The sequence below is a fragment of the Schistocerca gregaria genome, unplaced genomic scaffold (assembly GCF_023897955.1).
Source record: "Schistocerca gregaria isolate iqSchGreg1 unplaced genomic scaffold, iqSchGreg1.2 ptg000449l, whole genome shotgun sequence".
NCBI classification, from domain to species: Eukaryota; Metazoa; Arthropoda; class Insecta; order Orthoptera; family Acrididae; genus Schistocerca; species Schistocerca gregaria.
The window spans coordinates 910,663-933,260 of NW_026061870.1; the positions used below are offsets into that span (position 1 = coordinate 910,663).

At 38.9% G+C, this 22,598-nt stretch overlaps 1 protein-coding gene across 1 annotated transcript in view; it reads right to left on the reverse strand.

Moving 5' to 3' along the window:
• The window catches only part of LOC126312749 (X-ray repair cross-complementing protein 5-like), a gene marked incomplete at its 5' end in the record, with an annotated part of 106,372 nt that overhangs the window by 75,213 nt on the left and 8,561 nt on the right, over positions 1-22,598 (reverse strand). Inside the window, one exon of the mRNA XM_049992246.1 lies at positions 13,075-13,183. Coding sequence (XP_049848203.1) covers positions 13,075-13,183 — 109 coding nt within the window. The remainder of the gene's footprint in view (positions 1-13,074; positions 13,184-22,598) is intronic.

Sequence of the window (22,598 nt, forward strand, 5' to 3'; positions counted from 1 at the left end):
CACAGCATTGTGAGGAACGGCGAAGCAGCTATCTCTGACTCAAAGACAGCAGAGAACTTCAGCAGCAATTCACGATGCTCGTAGATTCTCAGGCTTATCTGTCACATCAGGTTTTTAATTGTGATGAGATGGGTCTATTCTAGAAAAAGATGCAGAAATGTACCTTTGTAACAGTAAAGGAGAATGCACTGCCCGGTCACAAGCCAATGAAATAGTGTCTCACACTGCTATTCTATGCCAATGCAAGCGGTGATTTGAAAATCGAACCACTGCTTGTTTACCATTCACAAACTTCAGAGGTCTTCAAGAAGAACACGTTAAATGTGATGTGGAGGTTCAACAACAAGGCTTGGGTGACACATGATCTTTTTTGTGACTGGATCAATGAAATCTTTGGTCCTTCAGTGAAAAATCTTCACTTGAGATGAATCTGCCACTTCGTGGCTTGCTTGTTATGGTCAACTCTTGCCCATTCTCCAGGCCTACAAGACTGCCTTCTTGAAGAATTTCTGCGCATCAAGATCCAATTTCTGCCTTCCAAACACCACTCCAATACACTAGCCTATGGACCAGCAGGTTATTGCTAACTTTAAGAAGCTCTGCACTGAAGCACTCTTCGAGTACTGTTTTGAATTGACTGAAGCTACCGAACTCACTCTCAGAGAGTTTTGGAAATATCGCAACAACATTGTTGCCTGCATAAAGATGATTGAAAAGGTATGGGAAGAGGTTACCAAGAGAACTCTCACTTCTGCTTGGAAGAAGCTTTGGCCGGAATGCATTGTCAAATGTTACTCTGAGGCATTTGAATCAGTACCTATGGAAACTGTAGTCAACCAGACTGTGTATCTGGCCAAGAGCATGGGACTAGAACAATGATGGATAACAATGATATTGATGAGGTTATGGAAGATCACAGCCAAGAAATGGCCACTGAAGAGCTTAGAGAATTTCAGGGTGTTTCACACCAGGAAGCTCTGGAGCGGACTACTTCTTCTTCTTCTTCTTGTTCTTCTTCTTCTTCTTCTTCAGAGGAGGAGGAGGAGGAGGAGGAGGAGGAGGAGGAGGAGGTGGAAGCGGTAACAGCGAAGCAGCAATCTTCTGACACAATAAGAGAAATCCTGAAAGCCTGGGAACCGGTAGATTGAAAATCACCAACCCAATAAAGCAGTTACTACACATGCTACGAATTTATTTTGTGACAATGCTGTGTCATATTTTCACCAAGTGTTGAAGCATTGGCAGAAACAAATGACTATAGATAGCTTCCTGGCAAAAAAGAATTAGTTATGTATCATGAATAATGAAGTATATAATACTGCATGTATAATTTTCTTGGAATAAATGGTATGAATAAGTTAAAAGTTTTAGTACTTTCTCTGCATGGAATGCATTGCCGTATTTTACATTAATTTATATGGGCTAAATTGTTTTGCTTAACGAGTGTTTCACTCTACAAGTAAGATTCTGGAACGAATTATGCTCGTCATGCTAGGTTCTACTGTAATTACATATCTGTATAGCTTCATGTGTGTGTGTGTGTGTGTGTGTGTACTAAGGTTCAGATTTCCCTTCCCTTTCGGCAGTAACTGTTCCTGCGCTTGGTTATCTGCTGTCTCAGTTCTTTGGAGGATTTTTTCTCCTTTTCTGTGACTTGAGTGTAACCTCTCTCATCCATTTCTTAATATTACTTCTGTATGTAGTTCTCTTGTGTATAGTGCCCTGATATTACCAGATTAGGTTGGGTGTCCTCTGACACTGTCAAGGTATCTGGTATTTGAATGGTGAGGACAGAGACTCCGTAGTACATCAGTATCCCTTTTGTCAATCCACTTGGGTGCAAGTGTTCTACATGGCCACAAAAGTTCACGAGTTGTTTCATTATGACGTCACTCACGGGTTTACTGAGACGTTACACCACCACATTGCTCCACATCTTCCACCCGTCATACTACTTTTCTGATGAATCAGCATTCTCTGAACTCCAGTGTGATAATTATTTGTTTGTAATTTCTGCTACCAGACACTTTTAATTTATTTTATGTTTAATCTAACATAATACAACGCATTTTGAACATGTTCTATTCATCACCAAGCATGCATGCATGCATGCATGCATGCATGCGTTACTTAAAAATAAATTTTCTTAAACTAAATTAACCTAGAACTGTTTGCCCATTGTTCACTATTGTAGTGGCTGGTGTGGCATTTGGGGGGGAGGGGGCCAGTGGATGGCCAGATATCGATGTCAGTTACATCTTCTGCTGATTTTTCCTGTTATTGGATATGTATGACATCACAGCCTGTATAGGATGCAGACAGATTTGCATCACTTGTACGTTGCAAAAATCGTGTCAAAGGCTTTTTGTGACAGTTGATCACTTGCAAATTTATCCTCTCGTAGTACCAATGACCTAAAATAACTGTACTGTGGTGACAGATTTTGACATTTCTGCTAATATTTCTATTATCATGGAGTTCAGTGATAGAGCGATAGCCCTGTATGCCATTTCCAATTTAACAATGTGAGCCTTACTTTCCTCTTTTTCTCTGATGTCCTCTGCAATGATTTCATTGAGGTACTTAAGTTTTTGAATCGGATAATATGGCCAAATTCAGTGTCAAGGACGGTGGCACTCATATCAGTCATAAATCCTGACTTTTCAAAGGAGATTTGCAACCGTCTTTTTCTGTTCATTTCTTCAGAATTTCAACGTGGGTGCACGCTGTATCACTGTTTGTGGAGAGTATGGCCGAGTCATCAGTAAATGCCAAACAGTCAATACTGACATTTTGCCTCTTGCTTTTTCCTAACTTTATGCCACGGTCACATCATGGCTTGCTCCATGTGGCATTCTATTATGACTTTCTCTAGAACCTGGTTAAAGAACATAGGTGATACACTGTCTCCTATTTGCACACCTATTTTGATACCAAATAGATCTAAAGTCTCTTCCAGAATTTCTCCTTGGACTGAGTGTCAATAAGCATCTGTTTGATGCGAACATGTTAAAAATATTTATTAATTAAATGAATCAACAAGTTTACTGTTACCAGTCACTGTTTATTGATTTCCAAAACGTATTTCAAAGGTTTAAACGTGTTGTGGAGATAAATAAACAATGACTGGTAACAGTAAACTTGTTTCATTTAATGTCAATAACAGTCATGGTAAAGCCTAACCTAAAATGTCCGCATTTAAAATATTTATTAATCACAGAATGCAGCCTTTCATTGCCAGTATTTGCATTTTAGTGATATATTATGTCCTAAACCAATAAAACAAATATCACCAATAAGTATTAAACATCTGTGTTTAATTAACCATTAGAAATGAGACACACAGATTGGGAAAGAGGGGGGTAAGCGTGGGGACAGGTTGGCAGGACTGCAGCTTTAAACAAGTAATTTTTGGACAATATGGCTTTCTTACATGCCATAATTGCAGCCTGAGACTCTACTTTCTTTTTTTGAAATTTCTGTTATCAAAAGTTTTGAAATACCATGCGGTGATTCTATGTCAAGTGGTCTATGGGTCCCAACTCTACCATCCCTGAGTTTGTTCAAGTTTTACGTGTAGGTTTGCTAAACAACCAAAGGAAACTATGAAACTTTTCAGCTCACAAGCTTTAATGCTTTTCTCACAAACTCGATTCAGTGTCTCATCATTAGATATTTGATGTATCCATCTAATCTTCGACATTCTTCTATAGCACTGTATTTTAAATGCTTCTATTCTTTCCTCCCCTGAACTGTTATTGTCCAAGCATCACTTCTATACATAACTACATTCCAGACAAATACCCTGTCTCTTTCTCAGAAAGGCTTTTCTTGTTACTGCCAGGCCAAGTTTTGTATCCACTCTGTTTCAGCTGTTATCAGTTATTTTACTGCCCAAACAGTAACATGGACTAACTACTTTTAGTGTTGTATTTCTAAATCTAATTCCCTCAGCATCACCTGGTTTAATTTGACTACATTCTGTTGCCCTCATTTTATTTTTGTCAATATTAATGTCAGAAGCTCTTTTAGAGACACTATCTATTCTGCTAGCCAGATATTCCAAGTCGTTTGCCATCTCTAGAATTACAGTGTCATAGCCAAACCTCCCTGAACTTTAATTCTATTTCCAAACATTTCCTTGGTTTCCAAGCTGCTAGTTCAATATACAGATGGAATAACATTGGGGATATGCTCCAATTCTATCTGACTTTCTTTCCTCAACTACCACTTCCTTTCCAAATTCTTTAATTCTTATAACTGCAATCTGGCTTCTGTACAAGTTGTTTCCATTGAGTTTCAAAAAGTGCATTCCAGTCACATTGTCAAAATCTTTTTCCTAAACCTATAAATGCTAAAACCAAAGGTTTCCATTTCTTCAGTCTATCTTCTAAGATGATTCGTAGGGTCAGCACTGCCTCGTGTGTTCCTACATATCTCGGGAATATATATTGCAAAGAAATGGAATAGTTTTGTTACAGGAAGCCTCCCAAGGATCTTAATAACTCCGAGGGAATGTGCATTTCTCCAAGTACCTTGTTTCGACTTGGGTCTTTCAGTTCTTTGTCACATTCTGCATGCAGTAGGCTATCATATCTTCTTTCTATTCTTCATCAACCTCCTCTTCTCATTCCATGATATTGTCTTCAGGTTCATTTCCCTTGTATAGCTCTTGTACACATTTTTCAATTTTCTGTTTTCTCTCAGTGCTGACTTGTGACTTGAGCTCTTAATATCCATACTGACAATTCTCTTTTCTTTAATTTCTCTAAAGGTTGGTGCATAGGTTTGTAGCATTTTGTTGATATTCTGGTTGCTATGGGATTATTACTCAATTGATATTTTTTATTTGTAGTTCACTGTTGTTTTTTCGGTTTACGTATTGTCATTTTGTCATTTGGAGATACTGGGTGGAGATGTGGATGCTAGAAAATGGGAGTGTCAAGTGGAGAAATCAAAACATTTCCGACATTCTTCTTTTTGAGATCAATACAGGAGTTGACAGTAACAGAAGCAACCAGAAACGTTTGTGATGTGCATGGGAATAATGCCAATGGACAGAGCATGGCAAGAAAATTATTTTATTGTTTTAAGGAGGATTGTTTTGACATTAGTGACTCTCCACGCTCAAGAAGACCTTCATTGTTTGATGAAGATTGTTTAAAGACATTAATCCACAATGATCCATGTCAGTGTACCCAAGAACTGGCAAATGCAATGAACTGTGATTATAATTACACCATTCTGCAACATTTGCATGCAATGCGGAAGATTCCAAAATTGGACACATGGGTACTACATGCTCTACGCCAAAATCACAAAAATCAGAGGGTAGCTGTATGTGCATCTCTGTTTACTTGTCCCCAATCGGCTTGTGACCAACACCAACCATTACTGATAAGAAATGATGTCTTTATGCTAAAATTAGGAAAAGAAAAGAATCGTTGAGCCCAAACAAAGCAACAACTACCTGAACAAAGACCTGTGTGTATTCACAAAGAACACTGTTATGCATCTGATGGAACAGCACTGGTATGGTGTACTATGAATTACTTCCTGAGGTGTAAACATGACTGGTCACATTTATTGTCAACAGCTGAAACATTTTGCATATGCAATCCAAGGACAACGAAGAAAACTGTGTGAAGTAATGTTACTCCATGGTAACACTTGCCATCATTCTGTTAGACTGACAAAAATGCCATACAGGAGTTGGTTGGAAATTCATTCAGCTCCCACCTTATTCATTCCGCCCCCTCCTTATTCACCTGATCTTGCACCATCTGATTTTCACGGTTTCTGTGCTCTATCAAACAACCATCAATTTACTTCCTTTCTGATGAAAATGTGTTCTGAACATGACTAGATGATTTCCTCGCATCAACAAAACGTGACTTCTAGAGCCGTGGAATCGAAAAGTTACTCTATTGTTGGCGGACTATTGTAGATCGTGAAGGAGAATATATTAATGATGATGAAAGTCTCTGTTATGTGTATCTTTGGTTTTTATTAAACATGTGGAATAATGCTACGAACTTATGCACTAACTTAGTATGTTTATCATATTCGCATATACCTCTAAAGCTTTGCATTTCTCTCCTCCAGCTATTCCTGTCTTGCAATTTTGTGCCCTCTCCCTGGGAACTGTTAACCTCACATAAATTAGACCAAACAAAATGTTAGGATGTGAGCTGTTGTGTGTGGTTCATTATCCAAATAACTTGCAGTCTTCCAAAGAATAACTGCACATACACAGCTGTCTTGCACCTCATTTCAGCTAACACCACACTGGCTGTTCACCTTATGGCCAGAATATACGAGCCCATGGGGCTACACCTGTGTGAATTCTGTCAGTCAATTTGCCCATTACATGTGGCTCATAGTCACGCATCACGCGTCCCCTATGTCAGTCAGATATCACTCACAGTGAGAACTACAGGTGACTCCCTCTCATCCTTGGGTCTGCATGATCTGCCCTGTCTTTCTTTTTAACCTTTCCCAACCTATTGCCATGTAGTGTTATCTCTTTTACTTTTATGTGACAAGATTGGAGACCGCTGTATGTTAGTGTTGTTCGTTTTTGGTCTTTTTACCAGGCCTGGTGGGATATATAAGGCACTTGAACAGTGTCAGATGTTGATTGATTGTTTTGAAGGATGTGGAGATGCCGCATACATGTGTGAGACAGCTCTATCAGCACCTGACCGATTGAAAGGGACCTCACTGTGGGTTTCCATTTGGCCCAATTGTGCAAAATATCCACACATGCGAGGCATTTGGATGTGACTCAGGCCCAGTGCTGAACTGGGAGATGGGCACAGGCCTGCTCTTAGTCCAGGTTCTAGTAGACCAAATTCCATAATAATAATAAATAAAAAATCTCTGATTTATCCCATATAATCCAGTTAAAAAGTATACTTTACTTTTTCCCATGCGAAAATACGCTTTTCCCGAGCTATGTGACAGTAGGCTTTCCATAGATTTTCCCTCAGAACTGTAAAACTTATCAATCGTTTGAATGGCGTTAACATTTTATACACTGGCATAGAACTTCCTAGCACTTTGGATGAGGGGAGGGTGGGAGAGGAGTTTTGGAAAGACCTTTGATGTGCAGGACATACACAGCATATTTTCATATTATGAAAGTATAAATTCGAATTTCACCAAACACAGCATATTAGTTTCCAGAGCATTGAAATCGAGATTGCGATGCCATTTTGTGAGCCAATCATATCTTATGCCACGTGATCTCACCAGCTGACGACAGCAGAGCGTAAGACACATGTTGTAGTCAGCCAACAGCAAGATCACTGTTAAGTAGTGCAGCACACTAAGAGGAAAAGTTACCGGTTTACATTAATACACAAAGTGTACCTACAAGGAAAACTAAGCTTTCAAATATAATATTGGTCTGGAAGATTAATAAGCTACTAGAGAAACTAAGGTTTCACATGTAATATTGATCTTTTTATTTGCGTGTGTTATTCTTTAACATCTCACACAAATGTGCCAGTAAATTTAAAATAATGACATGAATGTCTGGTTTTCTGGGCTCGAAATTCTTCTAAGTCGCTAGTCCTCAAAATGTTAAGTTTTAAACAAGAGTCAAACACTCTGTTATTTAATAAATTCATCACATATTCTCACATGTAACACAATTCATCTTCCGTGAAAGGAAATTTACTTTGAAAGTAATGCCTTTCAAACCATCATTCGCAATACTTTCCCGAGACTGTTAGAAATAGGTTTGTTTTAGCAGTTGCCAGAGAGTGTCAGAAAACAGGCATTATTGCACATGCGCAACTGCGGTGATGTAAGAAGCCCGCATGTTTGTATGTATAAAACATGAAGAGATCTTACATTATGCCATAACAGGAACAGGACATCAGAGGATACTCAAAGAGCCTCAGAATTTTGTAAAAAGTACTAAAATGCATAATTTGGTTTGAAGTGCACATTGGTTTGTCCAGATTCACAATGAAGTATGTCCCACCTGATATTAAGCTTTTCAGTATGGTTTCTGGGATGTATATTTTGTTGGAGTACCACTAATGTACTATCACGAGTTTGATTCGTTATTATGGCATAATGCCATAAAAGGCAGAAGATGAAAATGTGGACTTAAAATTCAGTGAACAACTGGAACTAGCCAATACTGTGGAATGAAACACTTTGTTTGTTTGCCTCAGCGGAAAGATTAATACAGCCAAATGTCTTTAGCAAACTGACAAAAACAACTTCATTGTTCTGCAAGGCAATTAATGCTCGACTGCCAAAAATGTGGAAATAAAATAAAATCAGAAAACTGAAACTAATAATATATTTTTGCCTTCCATAATTATGTGAATGTATTTTTATTCACTTGATAGGGCCTGGCCACAGAAATCTGTTTTGTTTTCATTTGGTGTGGAAGCTGTAAACAAAGAGGAAACAGCAGAATCGCTTAACATAAACATGGGTCATGTGGAGACTAACCCCCTTCTCACTACAACTCAGACAACACTGTGCATGTGCAAATCTGGCAGCTACGGCGAGCGAGAAAAAATTTTTTCTCGTTAACGTCTGGCTGTTTGCTGCTATTGACGATACAGCTAACAGCCACATTTCAAGTAGCTGGAAAGTACTGCTCATATGCAAGTCAACTGCGCATGTGCACGAGCGTGCTGCAATTGCTCAAACAAACTTAATGTAAACAGCTGTGATGTCACATTAATAGAAAGCAGTTTACTGTTACAAAGTATTGCATAGTTTTGTGCATTCTGGTGTTTTTTTGTTGTACATGGCACATTTACTTTGTAATTAAGTTTTATTTATTTTTTCTCTCGTTTATGTTTAACTGATGCAGTATTATTCTCCAGTAGCAGGATACAGTAGCATTCTTTGCAAGAGTATCAGTTCTTACCAGTCAAAACTACAAAAATTTAACTGAAAACTAAAACAATGAAGAATTCCCAGAATTCCGAAAAATTCCCAGATTTTTCCTGGTTTTTCCTGTGTTTTTCCCGCATTTGCCGGTTGTCCCGGGTCATGTACAGCCTTGATCCAGATATTGTGCACCAATCAAATTGTAATCCCTTCACTTTGGCACCTGCCATCTGACAAGGAACCTCTTGAGTGTGAGGTCACAAATTCAATCTTTAGTAAGGCTCATTTGAAAGTATTGTATTAACAATTACCAGCTGCTCATGACTCACCATGCTTTAGGAGGGCAACAGAAAATGAGTGTCCCAAGGCATAGCACTCAGCCTTCTATGGGATGCATGTATTATACCCCACAAAATGGTCATAATTGACATCCAAGAAATGTTCAAAACCAACCATTAAATTGCACAATGCCTGGACAACAATGGTGGGCCACACTAATTGCAAAGATTCACTCCATCAAGATTGAAGACGAACTCCTTGGGAGTTACATACCATGCAGGATGTTCAGCTAGGTATCCGCTCTTAAGGAATGCATACAGAATCATATCGCTGTAATGGGGTGACGAGAACTGGCGGAATAGGAGGGCATGCAACCAAATGTGAAACAGTCTATCGTGGAGCTTATCAAGAAACTGGCTATCCTTTAAGCCACTGCTGCAGATAGTGCGATAAATAATATGTTTCACAGGCACAGAAAAAACAAACCCTGAGAGGTTGAATTTGTCCAATTTTTCCAAATGGTATGAACTGCAATGTCACACATTTTATAGGAGGAATAGTTTGCTTGAAAGGAGTATGATTTTTCTATGCAGACCAGGAATCTAGCAAAAGCAAGTTATTCTGAGCAGCTATTGGGCAAAAGCAATGCTCATACCATAGCTGTAGTTCCCTTACTTCCGTTTTCCCTCTCTTACTTGCTGTGATGTACACATTCCCTACGCCCTTGTGAGATCACGCACATCATAGGAAGTGGAGCACTTCCGGCTTCTCGCAGAACAATAAATAACTTTCCAGCCAATTTACCACCCAGATTAACAGTCGCCATAACTGAATATGAAAGTGTTAAGGCACTGATATCAGTTTATTTCGATACAACTCTCTTGGCACCTCTAATTTTCAGGGTTCCTTTCATATGCATTTCCTCTTCAAATCCCAATTGGTCCAAGTTAAAAAAAAGTCCTTACTCAATGATGAGATAAGTCTGTTTATCTCAACTACAAATTTTTGGGCAGATTCCATAGTTTACTGGGTATTGGCAAGATGACATTTTGTTTGAAATTTTGTTATCTTACGTCTTCCAATTCTGTTGTACTCTTTGAAGCTAGGAACTGCTTCCATTGCAATCACTGTAATCTATGTTGCGCACAATTTGATCTGCTTAATGTAGCAGGTCACTATCAAACATATCCTGTAAATTGCATTAGGCATCCTTGAAATGCGCAAAAACCAGTTTTTGTAAAAAGTGTGCCACGTCATCCCTTGAATATCCGTAGTTTTTCTTATGCACTTCACCGTCATATACTTGCAGACTTATTAGAAATCTGTTTACAGTTGTTTTTTTACAATACTGTAGATAATCTTCCACATACATAATTATGTTTAGTAACCACTGTTTGGACAATGATTGTCCTTTACTAAACTTCATCAGAGACGAGGTTTGTGGCTGCCTGTGCAACAAGGACGACAAACTACACAGCACAACACCTGTTTCAATATTACTTTCGCGTGTTAAGCACCTATCATCATTATCATATTCCCCATGTACACTGTCTGCACAGTTGAGTGCATACAACACCAAATGGTCTACTGACTCATTTTGCAGAAATGCTTATATTTTATCTGCCATGTCTTTCTCACTCTGCAAAATTCCTTGGGTTCCTTTCTGACTAAATGTCAACCTCGGCAGCAGTTGTAGATATACTGTAATGTTTGCTTCATTTATCGTTGCCATTGCTCTGCGTTTTATCAACACCACTAGCACTCTAGCAACACTAAGATGAAGAGAGGAGTTAAAAATGACTACACGTCAATCCCAGTCGACCAAGGAGAAGGCAGCTAAAAAGAGGGGCGTAGTGAAAGCTCGGTAAAATATGCCATTGAGAAATGGAGGTCTCAAACTAAAAATTAAATGGCCCTTGCCATATTGCTACGACAGATAAAAAGTAAAACGCGATTGACAGCCTTCATGTCATTCACTAAAACGGCTTATAACGCAAGACGGCAAACACAAACAGAACGTAAGGGGTTAAAAAAAAAAAAAAGGGTATTCTGTCAGGAAATGGCAGACTGTCAAAAGCTGAGCACAATGTGTGCAAAGTGATGGGGGAGTGCCACTGAACAAATGGCAATGGCTAAAAAGACAGAGCCCGATATGCAACCTAGCTAAAACGATCTCCTCAAGGTGAGAGGGTCGAGAGGAGGTTGTCAGAGCCACTGGGAGAAGCTTAATAACCTGGGGCTTGTTCCCACAAAGGGAGGACCAGTGGTGACACCAAAGTGACACCACCTACTGAGAGAAGGTAACACAGAGATCATCGGAGGGAATGTAAGGCAGAAGTACGAGGACTGGAGCCTTGGCCGCAGCATTGGTGGCCTTGTTTCCTACAGTTCAACTGTGCTCCATACCCTCACCATCAGATACTTCAATTCCTGCCCAATGTTATCATTAGTACCAATATTGTCCTCGCACGGTACTGAAACATGATGCAATAAATTATAAATTTAAAAAGGCCGAGGGTGCAGATCTAATATCTCTCCACAAGCCAACGTTCCCATATACGACAAAATGTCAACCCTAAACTAATCTTGAGCAGACTATAATACCAGGTGCTTATAAATGTATATCGGGGTTTTAACGCTTTATAATATTTATTACATTAAACTTATAGTTATAAATGATATGTCAAATGAAAGAGCAACTCAGATAGTTTCACCAAGATCCTTATAAATGGCACACATCAAGTCTATAGCTGAATTTATGGGCCTTTCTTTTTTGGTGAACCTACTGTAACTGGCACATCTTACCTTGATAAACTAGAGCAATGGTTCTTCCCTCAGTTGGAATAAGATGAGGCAGAGAACTTCATTTTCCAGCAAGATGGTGCACCACCTTACTGGCATACCGAAGTACGCGATTGGTTGAACTTCACTGTAGCCTTGTGCTGCATAGGCTGCAAGGGGCCCAATGACAGGGCTTGCTTTGCATGGCCTTCACATTCACCCGATCTAACGCCATGCAATTTTTCCTTTTGGGCTTCATCAAGGATTGTATGTACATGCCTTCACTACCAGCAGACCTCCCTGAATTAAGAAACCGGACTGAAGCAGCTGTTGCTACAATCACTGAAGACACACTTATCAACGTTTGGGAAGAACTCGGGTATAAATTTGATGTGTGCCATGTGACAAATGGTGCTCACATTGAACATTTATAAGGTTCTTGGTAAAACTGTTTGAGTTGCTCTTTCATTTGACATATCATTTATAACTGTAAGTTTAGTAAAATAAATATTATAAAGCATTAAAACCTCGATATTCATTTGTAAACATGCTGTATATAGAGTTGAATACAATTTAGGACTGCTGGCTTAAAAAGGAATATTATTGTAGGTAAAGGATAAGTTTTTTTTTCAAGTAGCTGTTCGAAGAGGAAGAGTACCTGTCTGTATCTTCACAAGAGACAGATTTCTGGGAAGTTTCAAGGTTTAATTATATTGGATTTATTGAACGCTACAGATATGGTAGCATTAAAATATGCACAATGTAAAAAACTTTGAAACCTGGTAGAAACTTGCAATATTAGAAGGCTCATCATATCTGGTGGGACACTGGTAACTATTGGATATTTTCCCAACAGCTGGTGCAATAGTTTATGCCATATTATATACATTCTTCTCATTTTTTAATTGTGTTAAGCATTCAATAGACTTAAGCACTCACCTGCATATGGTTTGCGACATAACATCATATAAATGTCACTCCCTCTCGTGATCAGCCAGCCAAGGCTCAAAATATCAACAAAGAAAAGAAACATATTTTGAGGGGAAGGGCTTTAACTGGTTGCCTTTTTTTCTGCATTATACTTAATTTTTACTGTTGTAGCATTCAACCCTGAACATGGGACTTGTAAAAGAAATTGTTCATACTCACCTCATCAATTATTTTGGCCAGAACAGCTCCTGATGTACACTGACCAATTTTCAGATTCTTGCTTTCATCACCGTTACTAACTTCATCACTTGGTATCAGATCTGGACCTCTTTATGTGTTGAAGAACAAAAACAACCAGATCATTTTCAGCAATCACAAGTGTGTCAGTGACTACATCAAGGACGTAGTAATAAATGCTGGCATGCCGTATTTCTAAGACACATAACTAAAAAATGAATTTGTTAAACAGAATGAGGGCATACACTTTTAATCGCATCTTACAAATGGAGCATACAACTAATCGGTTGCTGAGTTTGCCCATCTTTTGCATGGCTGCAGTACATACCTAAATATGACAAATTCTGCTCTAGTACGATGCATTTCTCAACTGCTTTCTAGAAATCGAGGTTCGAAGTTTTACGAGACTGTTGAGTACCGTACCAGAGTCATGGCGATTTGCTGACAAACATGTTTGTCAATGTAGGAGGTAGCCGAGATAGACTGGGAATACTGCAAAAGCATGCGTCTACCTAACAGATGTTTTTAAAACTGCAGTCACAACATAAAGTGCATGAAGCATCACAAATATGTGAAAGTTCATCATACCTAACTAAGATCTCATCTAGACGAAACAGATAACCCTACTCTGACCTCGTAGCACAATTACTTTGGAAGCTACAGAGTCATAAAGATATACAAATTATTATTAAAAATTAAGAAAATTAATAATTTTTGTTGCACTAACAGTACAGAGCTGAGCAAAGACTCAAGAATTGTGTAATGCAAAGTAGGCTGCTGGTCTGGTAGCATAAGTTAGGAACTAATATGTATTTTTGTGCTATTAGTACTTTCCCTTATTTTACTAGTAACTTCAGTAAAAATTATTGTTAACACCAATTGGAAGAAAAAAAAACACAATCCAGCACAATGAAGTAAAGCTAAAGATGAGTCAATTGGGATGCTGCAACCTACAGTACATTCAACCTTATTCGAGAAAATTGACATTAAATCGTTTCAAAAAATTTTATCTCAATGGCAATCAGTCAAAATAGCTCCTAAAAATAGTATCCACTCCCAGTAACATCCGCCAATAACATTATACTATTCTTAAGTGACTTGTCTTTGTGTTAACTTTTATATTGCGGAGCATGAGTTCAACACTATGCAGATTGTAGGGGAAATATGAGTTACAGGAAAGTTATGAACACATAATTTGACATATATGACACATAAATAAACTGAAAGGTATGTAAATAGTGAAGCAACACATAAGTTCACTGAGAAACAGTCACTTTGACTATAAGTAGGGGAGAGCAGTACTTGTGTGGGCAGTTTTTTTGCTGGCCTGGGTTGCAAAGAGTATTGCCAGTGAGTGTCAAGGTATGACCAGTGAAACAGTCACACATATCGACTTCGAAAAATTCTGCAAGTTTTCTAAGTTGCAGGGCTTCTAAATATTCAGACTGTAGTTGGAGTTTGAAATATTTGTGAGGTCTCTGAACTTTGAAACACTTTTGACTGACATTTGACTTCACATTGTTTATCAAACTTAAAGTTATGCAAGCTCAGGGGACTTCAATTCTGTGTAGGCATCTCTGGTCATCGAAATGCTTTGGATGAAATTCAAATTTTGAATGTTTTATACGAAGTGGGAATATGCCAGCTTGCGAACATTTGTGCATTGACCAGCGGCCATTAAAAGTACATATGACATGCACTGTGTTACTGTGCTGAAAAACTAATAAATGCAGTGGATTTGGTTAAATGCTTTGTTTAAAAATCCTAGTCACTGTACCGTATTAAGAAACAGGCATTGCTGTTTCAGAAGCATACGAGGTGTGACAATAAAGTAATGAAACTGATTTTCTTTGCAAGATGTGTCAACCCTGCATGCTTGCGTAGGCACAATATCTTTGACCTTGGCCTATAAGCTGCTTCTAGTCCAAGCGGCACATCGATGCAACTGCTCACTTGTGAGTTGTGCTGTAAGAAGTTAACACGTTTGTGTCTCTTGTCACAGAAATGGAACCCCATAATATTGTGCAATGGTATGCCATTTATTTTTGCGTTAAATTGGGTGAAACGCGACGACAACTTATAGTAAGCTTCAGTAGGCTTTTGGAGAGGAGGTTATGTCAAGAGCTCAAGTTTTTCATTGGCATAAAATGTTTGGTGATGGCAAAAGGAATGTTGAAGAGGAAGACCGCAGTGAACGACCATCAACCTCACGGACGGATGTCAACTTGGCCAATCGAAGATTATACGTGAAAATGATTGCAGAAGAACTGAACATCAATTGAGAAACGGTTTGTCTAATAATAACTGAAGATCTTAGTATGAGAAAGATTTGTGTAAAAATGTGGCAGACGATCTGTTAGAGCAAACGAAAATCAATCCAGAATTGTTGAGCTGTGTTATCACTGGTGATGAAAGTTCGTTTTTTCAGTATGATCCTGAGACAAAACGCCAAAGTTTGCAAAGGTGCTCAAAGGGATCACAGACCAAATAAAGCTTGCATGTCAAAGTCAAACATGAAATGCATGCTTGTGTGCTTCTTTGATTCCAAGAGAATTGTTCATAAAGAGTGGGTGTCTCCTGGACAAACAGTTAACAAATATTAGAAATTTTAGAAAGACTTCATAAAAGTGTTCTTCGTGTCCGTGCCAACATTGCTGACAATTGGATTCTGCATAACGATAATGCGCCATCCCATATACTGCTCTGTCAGTGCAATAGTCTTTAACCACCTTATTCACCAGATATCGTTCCGTGTGACTTTTTTCTATTTCCAAGAGTCAAAACGGCAGTCAAGGGGCACCATTTTCAAACAACACAAGATGCCCAAAAAGCTGTGACAAGGTTCTTGGAGGATATTACAAAAGATGAGTTGCAGGAATGTTACCATCAATAGCAGAAGCACTGAAAAAAATGTGTGCAATCACAATGGAGCTACTCTGAAGGAGACAACACTAAACTTGACTAAAATGGTAAGCAACATTTTTTTCACATCAGTCTCATTACTTTATTGTCGCATCTTGTATTTTCAATTTGACTTTCCCACCACATGATGCTATTGTCTCACTGGTTCATAGATTTTGGTGGGCATGAAAGTAAAAGCACACACCTCTTCTCTGGTCTCCTAGACATCCACAACTATTACAGCCATATTTTTATATAGTCCCAGAGAGACGTATTGTCCTGAACTGTTGCAAGGCCCATGTTTGGAGGGATTAAAATCTATAAGCCCCAGGTGTCTCAGACACCAATACCATTTTCTGTGAATTTGTTGACTGATATTGTACAATTTGGAATAATAGTAGTTTATTTGCTGCCATGCCACTTCCGGTTGCACATGTTACATTAGTATCAACAAATGTACACCACAAGCTTCCATAAAGAGCACGGTGGAGGTTTCGATGCATTGCTGTTAGTCATTCACTGTCTTGTTCCCTCACAAATGGAGCAAGGGAAAAACAATTCTCTATATGCTTCTGTATGAACTCTGATAACTAATCTTGACTTCGCAGTCCTTACATAAGGTGTTACGTTGGTGGCCACAATATTGTTCTGCACTTCATTTCAAACACCTGTTTTCTAACAGATTTTTACTAGTGTTTTGCAAACTATTCATTGCAGGGATTCCTTTCCGAGTTCCCGGAAAATTTCTGTAATACTAGTGTGTAGATCGAACCTCCCGGTAACAAAACCACTGGCACACTTCTGACTTGCTTTGATGTCTCCCTTTAATTCAAGGATCTCCAACCAGTGGCATACAGGCGGGATGAAGCTCAAAGAAAGTATCAATGTGGCCCAAGGAGTGAACATCTATTACACACTCGGTAAAAAAAAAAAACACAACTTTATGTAAAGCTATGATAAAGTAAATATAGATATACTGGCAGAAGTAAAGCTGTGAGTACCGGGCATGAGTCGTGCTTCTGTAGCTCAGTTGGTAGAGCACTTGCCCGCAAAAGGCAAAGGTCCCGAGTTCGAGTCTCGGTCGGGCACACAGTTTTAATCTGCCAGAAAGTTTCATATCAGCGCACACTCCGCTGCAGAGTGAAAATCTCATTCTGTAAATATTTTCAATTTGACTCTCCCACCACATGATGCTATTCTCTCACTGGTCAATAGATTTTTATATTTTTTTTAAAACCAGTGGTTATTGTTAATGTTAAGCATATTATGCGCGACCCAAAAATATTTCTCTTCTTCCAACATGGCCCGGGTAAGGTTGGTTGGTTTGGGGGAGGGAACCCAACAGCGAGGTCATCGATCCCATCAGATTAGGGAAGGATGGAGAATGAATTTGGCCATGTCCTTTCAAAGGAACCATCCTGGCATTTTTCTGAAGCAATTTAGGGAAATAACAGAAAACCTAAAGCAGCACGGATGGATGTGGGTTTGAACTACTGTGCCACCTCAGTCAGTATGGCGCAGGTAAGCTACCAGGTTGGAAGCCCCTGCTATAATTCAACCTTGTGGGGATCCCAAACATTCAAATAGTACTCAAGAATGTGTTGCACAAGTATTCTGTAAATGGTCTCTGTTACATATGAGCTACAGTTCCCTAAAATTCAACATCGACCATTCGTCTTCCCTACAACTGACGTTACATGGTAATTCCAGTTCATGTTGTTTTGCAACATCATGCGTGGATATTTAATTCATGTGACTGTGTCAGGTATTACATCACTAACACTCTATTCGAACATTGAGGTAAACCAGTCATTAATCCCAAGACTGTTTTGAACATCTCAGTGCTTTATTAGTCACGGTCCTGTTGGAGATGGTGTGCAGTGCTTTCCTCTGACCTTTGAGCTAAGATAGTCAAAGGGGGACCTACAGTTTAAAGCGGATTCCAAACCACAGAGTAACTTGACATCATTCTCATCAACAAATTCCCAGAAGTGAAAGAAGCGATAAGTGACAGATGAAAAGCCTACAACTGACTGGTGATCAAACCTGAAGCCTTTGGATTTGTAATCTAGCACTTTACCACTTAGCAGCTGACAGGATTGCTTTTCTTTCTCGTATGCATTAGCTTACATTTTTCTGCATTGAGAGGAATATTTCATTCACCATACCATGTAAAAATTCTGTCTATCAACCTGTACTCTCCTACTGTCGCTGAATGGTGACACTTTCCTGTACACCACAGCAACATCAGCAAACAAAGATTGCCTGTAATATAGTTATGTATATGCAAAACAAGAGTGGTCCTACCACACTCTCGTAGGGCAACACCTGAAGATATCTTTATCTCTGATAAACAGTCGCCTTCCAGGACAAAGTACTGGCTTCTATTACTTACATCTACACCAACATGGATACTCTGCAAATCACATTTAAGTGCCTGGCAGAGAACTCATTGAACAATCTTCACAATTCTCTATTATTCCAATCACGTATACCTCGTGGAAAGAACGAACACCTATATCTTTCTGAACGAGCTCTGATTTCTCTAATTTTATCATGGTCATCATTGTCGCTATGTAGGTTGACGTCAACGAAATATTTTCGCACTGGGGGGAGAAAGCTGATAAGATTTCTCTGCAACAAAAAAACCTTTGTTTTAATTATGTCCATCCCAAATCCTGTATCATTCAGTGACACTCTCTCCCCTATTTCGTGATAATAGAAAACACCCTGCCCTTCTTTGAACTTTTTTGATGTACTCCATCGATCCTATCTGGTAAGGATCCCACACTGCGCAGCAGTATTCTAAAAGGGGACGGACAAGTGTAGTGTAGGCAGTCTCCTCAGGAGATCTGTTACATTTCCTAAGTGTCCTGCCAATAAAACACAGTGTTTTGTTAGCCCTCCAGGAACACATAGAAAATGTGTTCCTTTCAATTTAGGTCGTTAGTACTTGTAATTGCTAGGTATTTCGTTGAATTCACGGCCTTTAGATTTGACCGATTTATAGTGTAACTGAAGTTTAATGGATTCCTTTTAGCACTCTTCTGGTTACCTCACATTTTTCGTTATTTACGGTCAGTTGCCAATTTTTGCACCATACATGTATCTTTTCTAATCATGTTGCAACCTGTTTCGATCTAATGACTTTACAAACAATAAACGACAGTCTCATCTGCCAACAGCCTAAGACGGCTGCTCAGATTGTCTTACAAATTGTTTATATAGATAAGGAACAGAAAACGGCCTATAACACTACCTTGGGGAACACCAGAAATCATTTCTGTTTTACTCGATGACTTTCCACCAATTACTACGAACTCTGACCTCTCTGACAGGAAACTACAAATCCAGTCACAAAACTGAGATGATATCTCATAGGCATGCAATTTTACTACAAGCTGCTTGTGTGGTACAGTGTCAAAAGCCTTCCAGGAATTCAGAATCAATTTAAAATCCCTTGTCGATAGCACTCAACACTCAGTGCAAGTAAGGATCTAGTTGTATATAACAAGAAAAATGTTTTCTAAATCTGTGTTGACTGTGTGTCAATAGACCATTTTCTTCGAGATAATACATTATGTTCAAACACAATATATGTTCCAAAATCTTGCTGCATATTGACGTTAATGTTGTTGTTGTTGTTTTCAGTCCACAGACTGGTTTGATGCAGCTCTCCATGCTACTTTATCCTGTGCAAGATTCTTCATCTCCCAATACCTACTGTAACCTACATCCTTCTGAATCTGTTTAGTGTACTGATCTCTGGGTCTCCCTCTATGATTTTACCCTCCACGCTGCCCTCCAATACTAAATTGGTGATCCTTTGATGCCTCAGAATATTCCCCACCAACTGATCACTTCTTCTAGTCAAGTTGTGCTACAAATTTCTCTTCTCTCCAATTCTATTCAATACTTCCTCATTAGTTATGTGATCTACCCATCTAATCTTCAGCATTCATCTGTAGCGCCACATTTCGAAAGCTTCTATTCTCTTCTCGTCTAAATAATTTATCGTCCCTGTTTCACTTCCATACAAGGCTACACTCCATACAAATACTTCCAGAAATGATTTCCTGATACTTAGATCTATACTCTATGTTAACAAATTCCTCTTCTTCAGAAACGCTTTCCTTGCCATTGCCAGTCTACATCTTATACCCTCTCTACTTTGACCATCATCAGTTATTTTGCTCCCTCAATAGCAAAACTCATTTACTACTTTAAGCGTCTCATTTCCTAATCCAATTCCCACTGCATCACCCGATTTAATTCGACTACAGTCCATTATCCTCGTTTGGCTTTTGTTGATGTTCCTCTTATATCCTCCTTTCAAGTCACTGTCCATTCCGTTCAGCTGCTCTTCCAAGTCCTTTGCTGTCTCTGACAGAATTCCAATGTCATCGGCGAACCTCAAAGTTTTTATTTCTTCTCCATGGATTTTAATACCTACTCTGAATTTTTCTTTTGTTTCCTTTACTGCTTGCTCAATATACAGATTGAATAACATAAGGGAGAGGCTACAACCCTATCTAACTCCCTTCCCAACCACTGCTTCCCTTTCATGCCTCTCGACTCTTATAACTGCCATCTGCTTTCTGTACAAATTGTAAATAGCCTTTCGCTCCCTGTATTTTACCCCTGCCATCTTTAGAATTTGAAAGAGAGTATTCCAGTCAACATTGTCAAAAGCTTTCTCAAAGTCTACAAATGCTAGAAACATAGGTTTGCCTTTCCTTAATCTATTTTCTAAGATAAGTCGTAGGGTCAGTATTGCCTCACGAGTTCCAACATTACTACGGAATCCAAACTGATCTTCCCCGAGGTCAGCTTCTACCAGATTTTCCATTCATCTGTAAAGAATTCGTGTTAGTATTTTGCAGCAGTGACTTATTAAACTGATAGTTCGGTAATTTTCACATCTGTCAACACCTGCTTTCTTTGGGATTGGAATTATTATATTCTTCTTGAAGTCTGAGGGTATTTCGCCTGTCTCATACATCTTGCTCACCAGATGGTAGAGTTTTGTTAGGCCTGGCTCTCCCAAGGCTGTCAGTAGTTCTAATGGAATGTTGACTACTCCCGGGGCCTTGTTTCAACTTAGGTCTTTCAGTGCTCTGTCAAACTCTTCACACAGTATCATATTTCCTATTTCATCTTCATCTACATTCTCTTCCGTTTCTATAATATTGTCCTCAAGAATATCGCCCTTGTATAGACCCTCTATATACTCCTTCCATCTTTCTTCTTTCCCTTCTTTGCAAAGTATTAGTTTTCATCTGAGCTCTTGATATTCATGCAAGTGGTTCTCTTTTATCCAAAGGTCTCTTTAATTTTCCTGTGGGCAGTATTGACCTTACCCCTAATGATATGTGCCTATACATCCTTACATTTGTCCTCCAGCCATCCCTGCTCAGCCATTTTGCACTTCCTGTCGATCTCATTTTTGAGACGTTTGTATTCCTTTTTGCCTGCTTCATTTACTGCATTTTTATATTTTCTCCTTTTATCAATTAAAATCAATATCTCTTCTGTCACTCCAGGATTTCTATTTGCCCTTGTCTTTTTACCTACTTGATCCTCTGTTACCTTCAGTATTTCGTCTCTCAAAGCTATCCATTCTTCTTCTACTGTAATTCTTTCCCCCATTCTTGTCAATAATTCCCTAATGCTCTCCTTGAAGCTCTCTAAAACCTCTTGTTCTTACAATTTATCCAGGTCCCATCTCCTCAATTTCCCACTTTTTTTGCAGTTTCTTCAGTTTTAATATACAGGTCATAACCAATAGATTGTGGTCAGAGTCCACATCTGCCCCTGGAAACTTCTTATAATTTTAAACCTGGTTCCTAAATCTCTGTCTTACCATTATATAATCTATCTGATACCTTCCAGTATCTCCAGGGTTCTTCCATGTATACAACCTTCTTTTATGATACCTGAACCAAGTGTTAGCTATGATTAAGTTATGCTCTGTGCAAAATTCTACCAGGCGGCTTCCTCTTTCATTTCTTCCCCCCTAATCCATATTTACCTACTACATTTCCTTCTCTCCCTTTTCCTACTATCGAATTCCAGTCACCTATAACTATTAAATTTTCGTCTCCCTTCACTATCTGAATAATTTCTTTTATCTCATTATACATTTCATCAATCTCTTCGTCATCTGCGGAGCTAGTTGTCATATAAATTTATACCACTGTGGTACATATGGGCTTCATATCTATCTTGGCCACAATAATGCGTTCACTACGCTGTTTGTAGTAGCTTACCAGCAATCCTATTTTCTTATTCATTATTAAACCTACTCCCGCATTACCCCTATTTGATTTTGTATTTATAACCCTGTATTCACCTGACCAGAAGTCTTGTTCCTCCTGCCACTAATTCCTACTATATCTAACTTTAACCTATCCATTTCCCTTTTTAAATTTTCTAACCTACCTGCCCGATTACGGGATCTGACCTTCCACGCTCAGATCCGAAGAGTGCCAGTTTTCTTTCTGCTGATAAAAACGTCCTCCTGAGTAGTCCCCGCCCGAAGATCCGAATGGGGGACTATTTTACCTCCGGAATATTTTACCCAAGAGGGTGCCATCATCATTTAA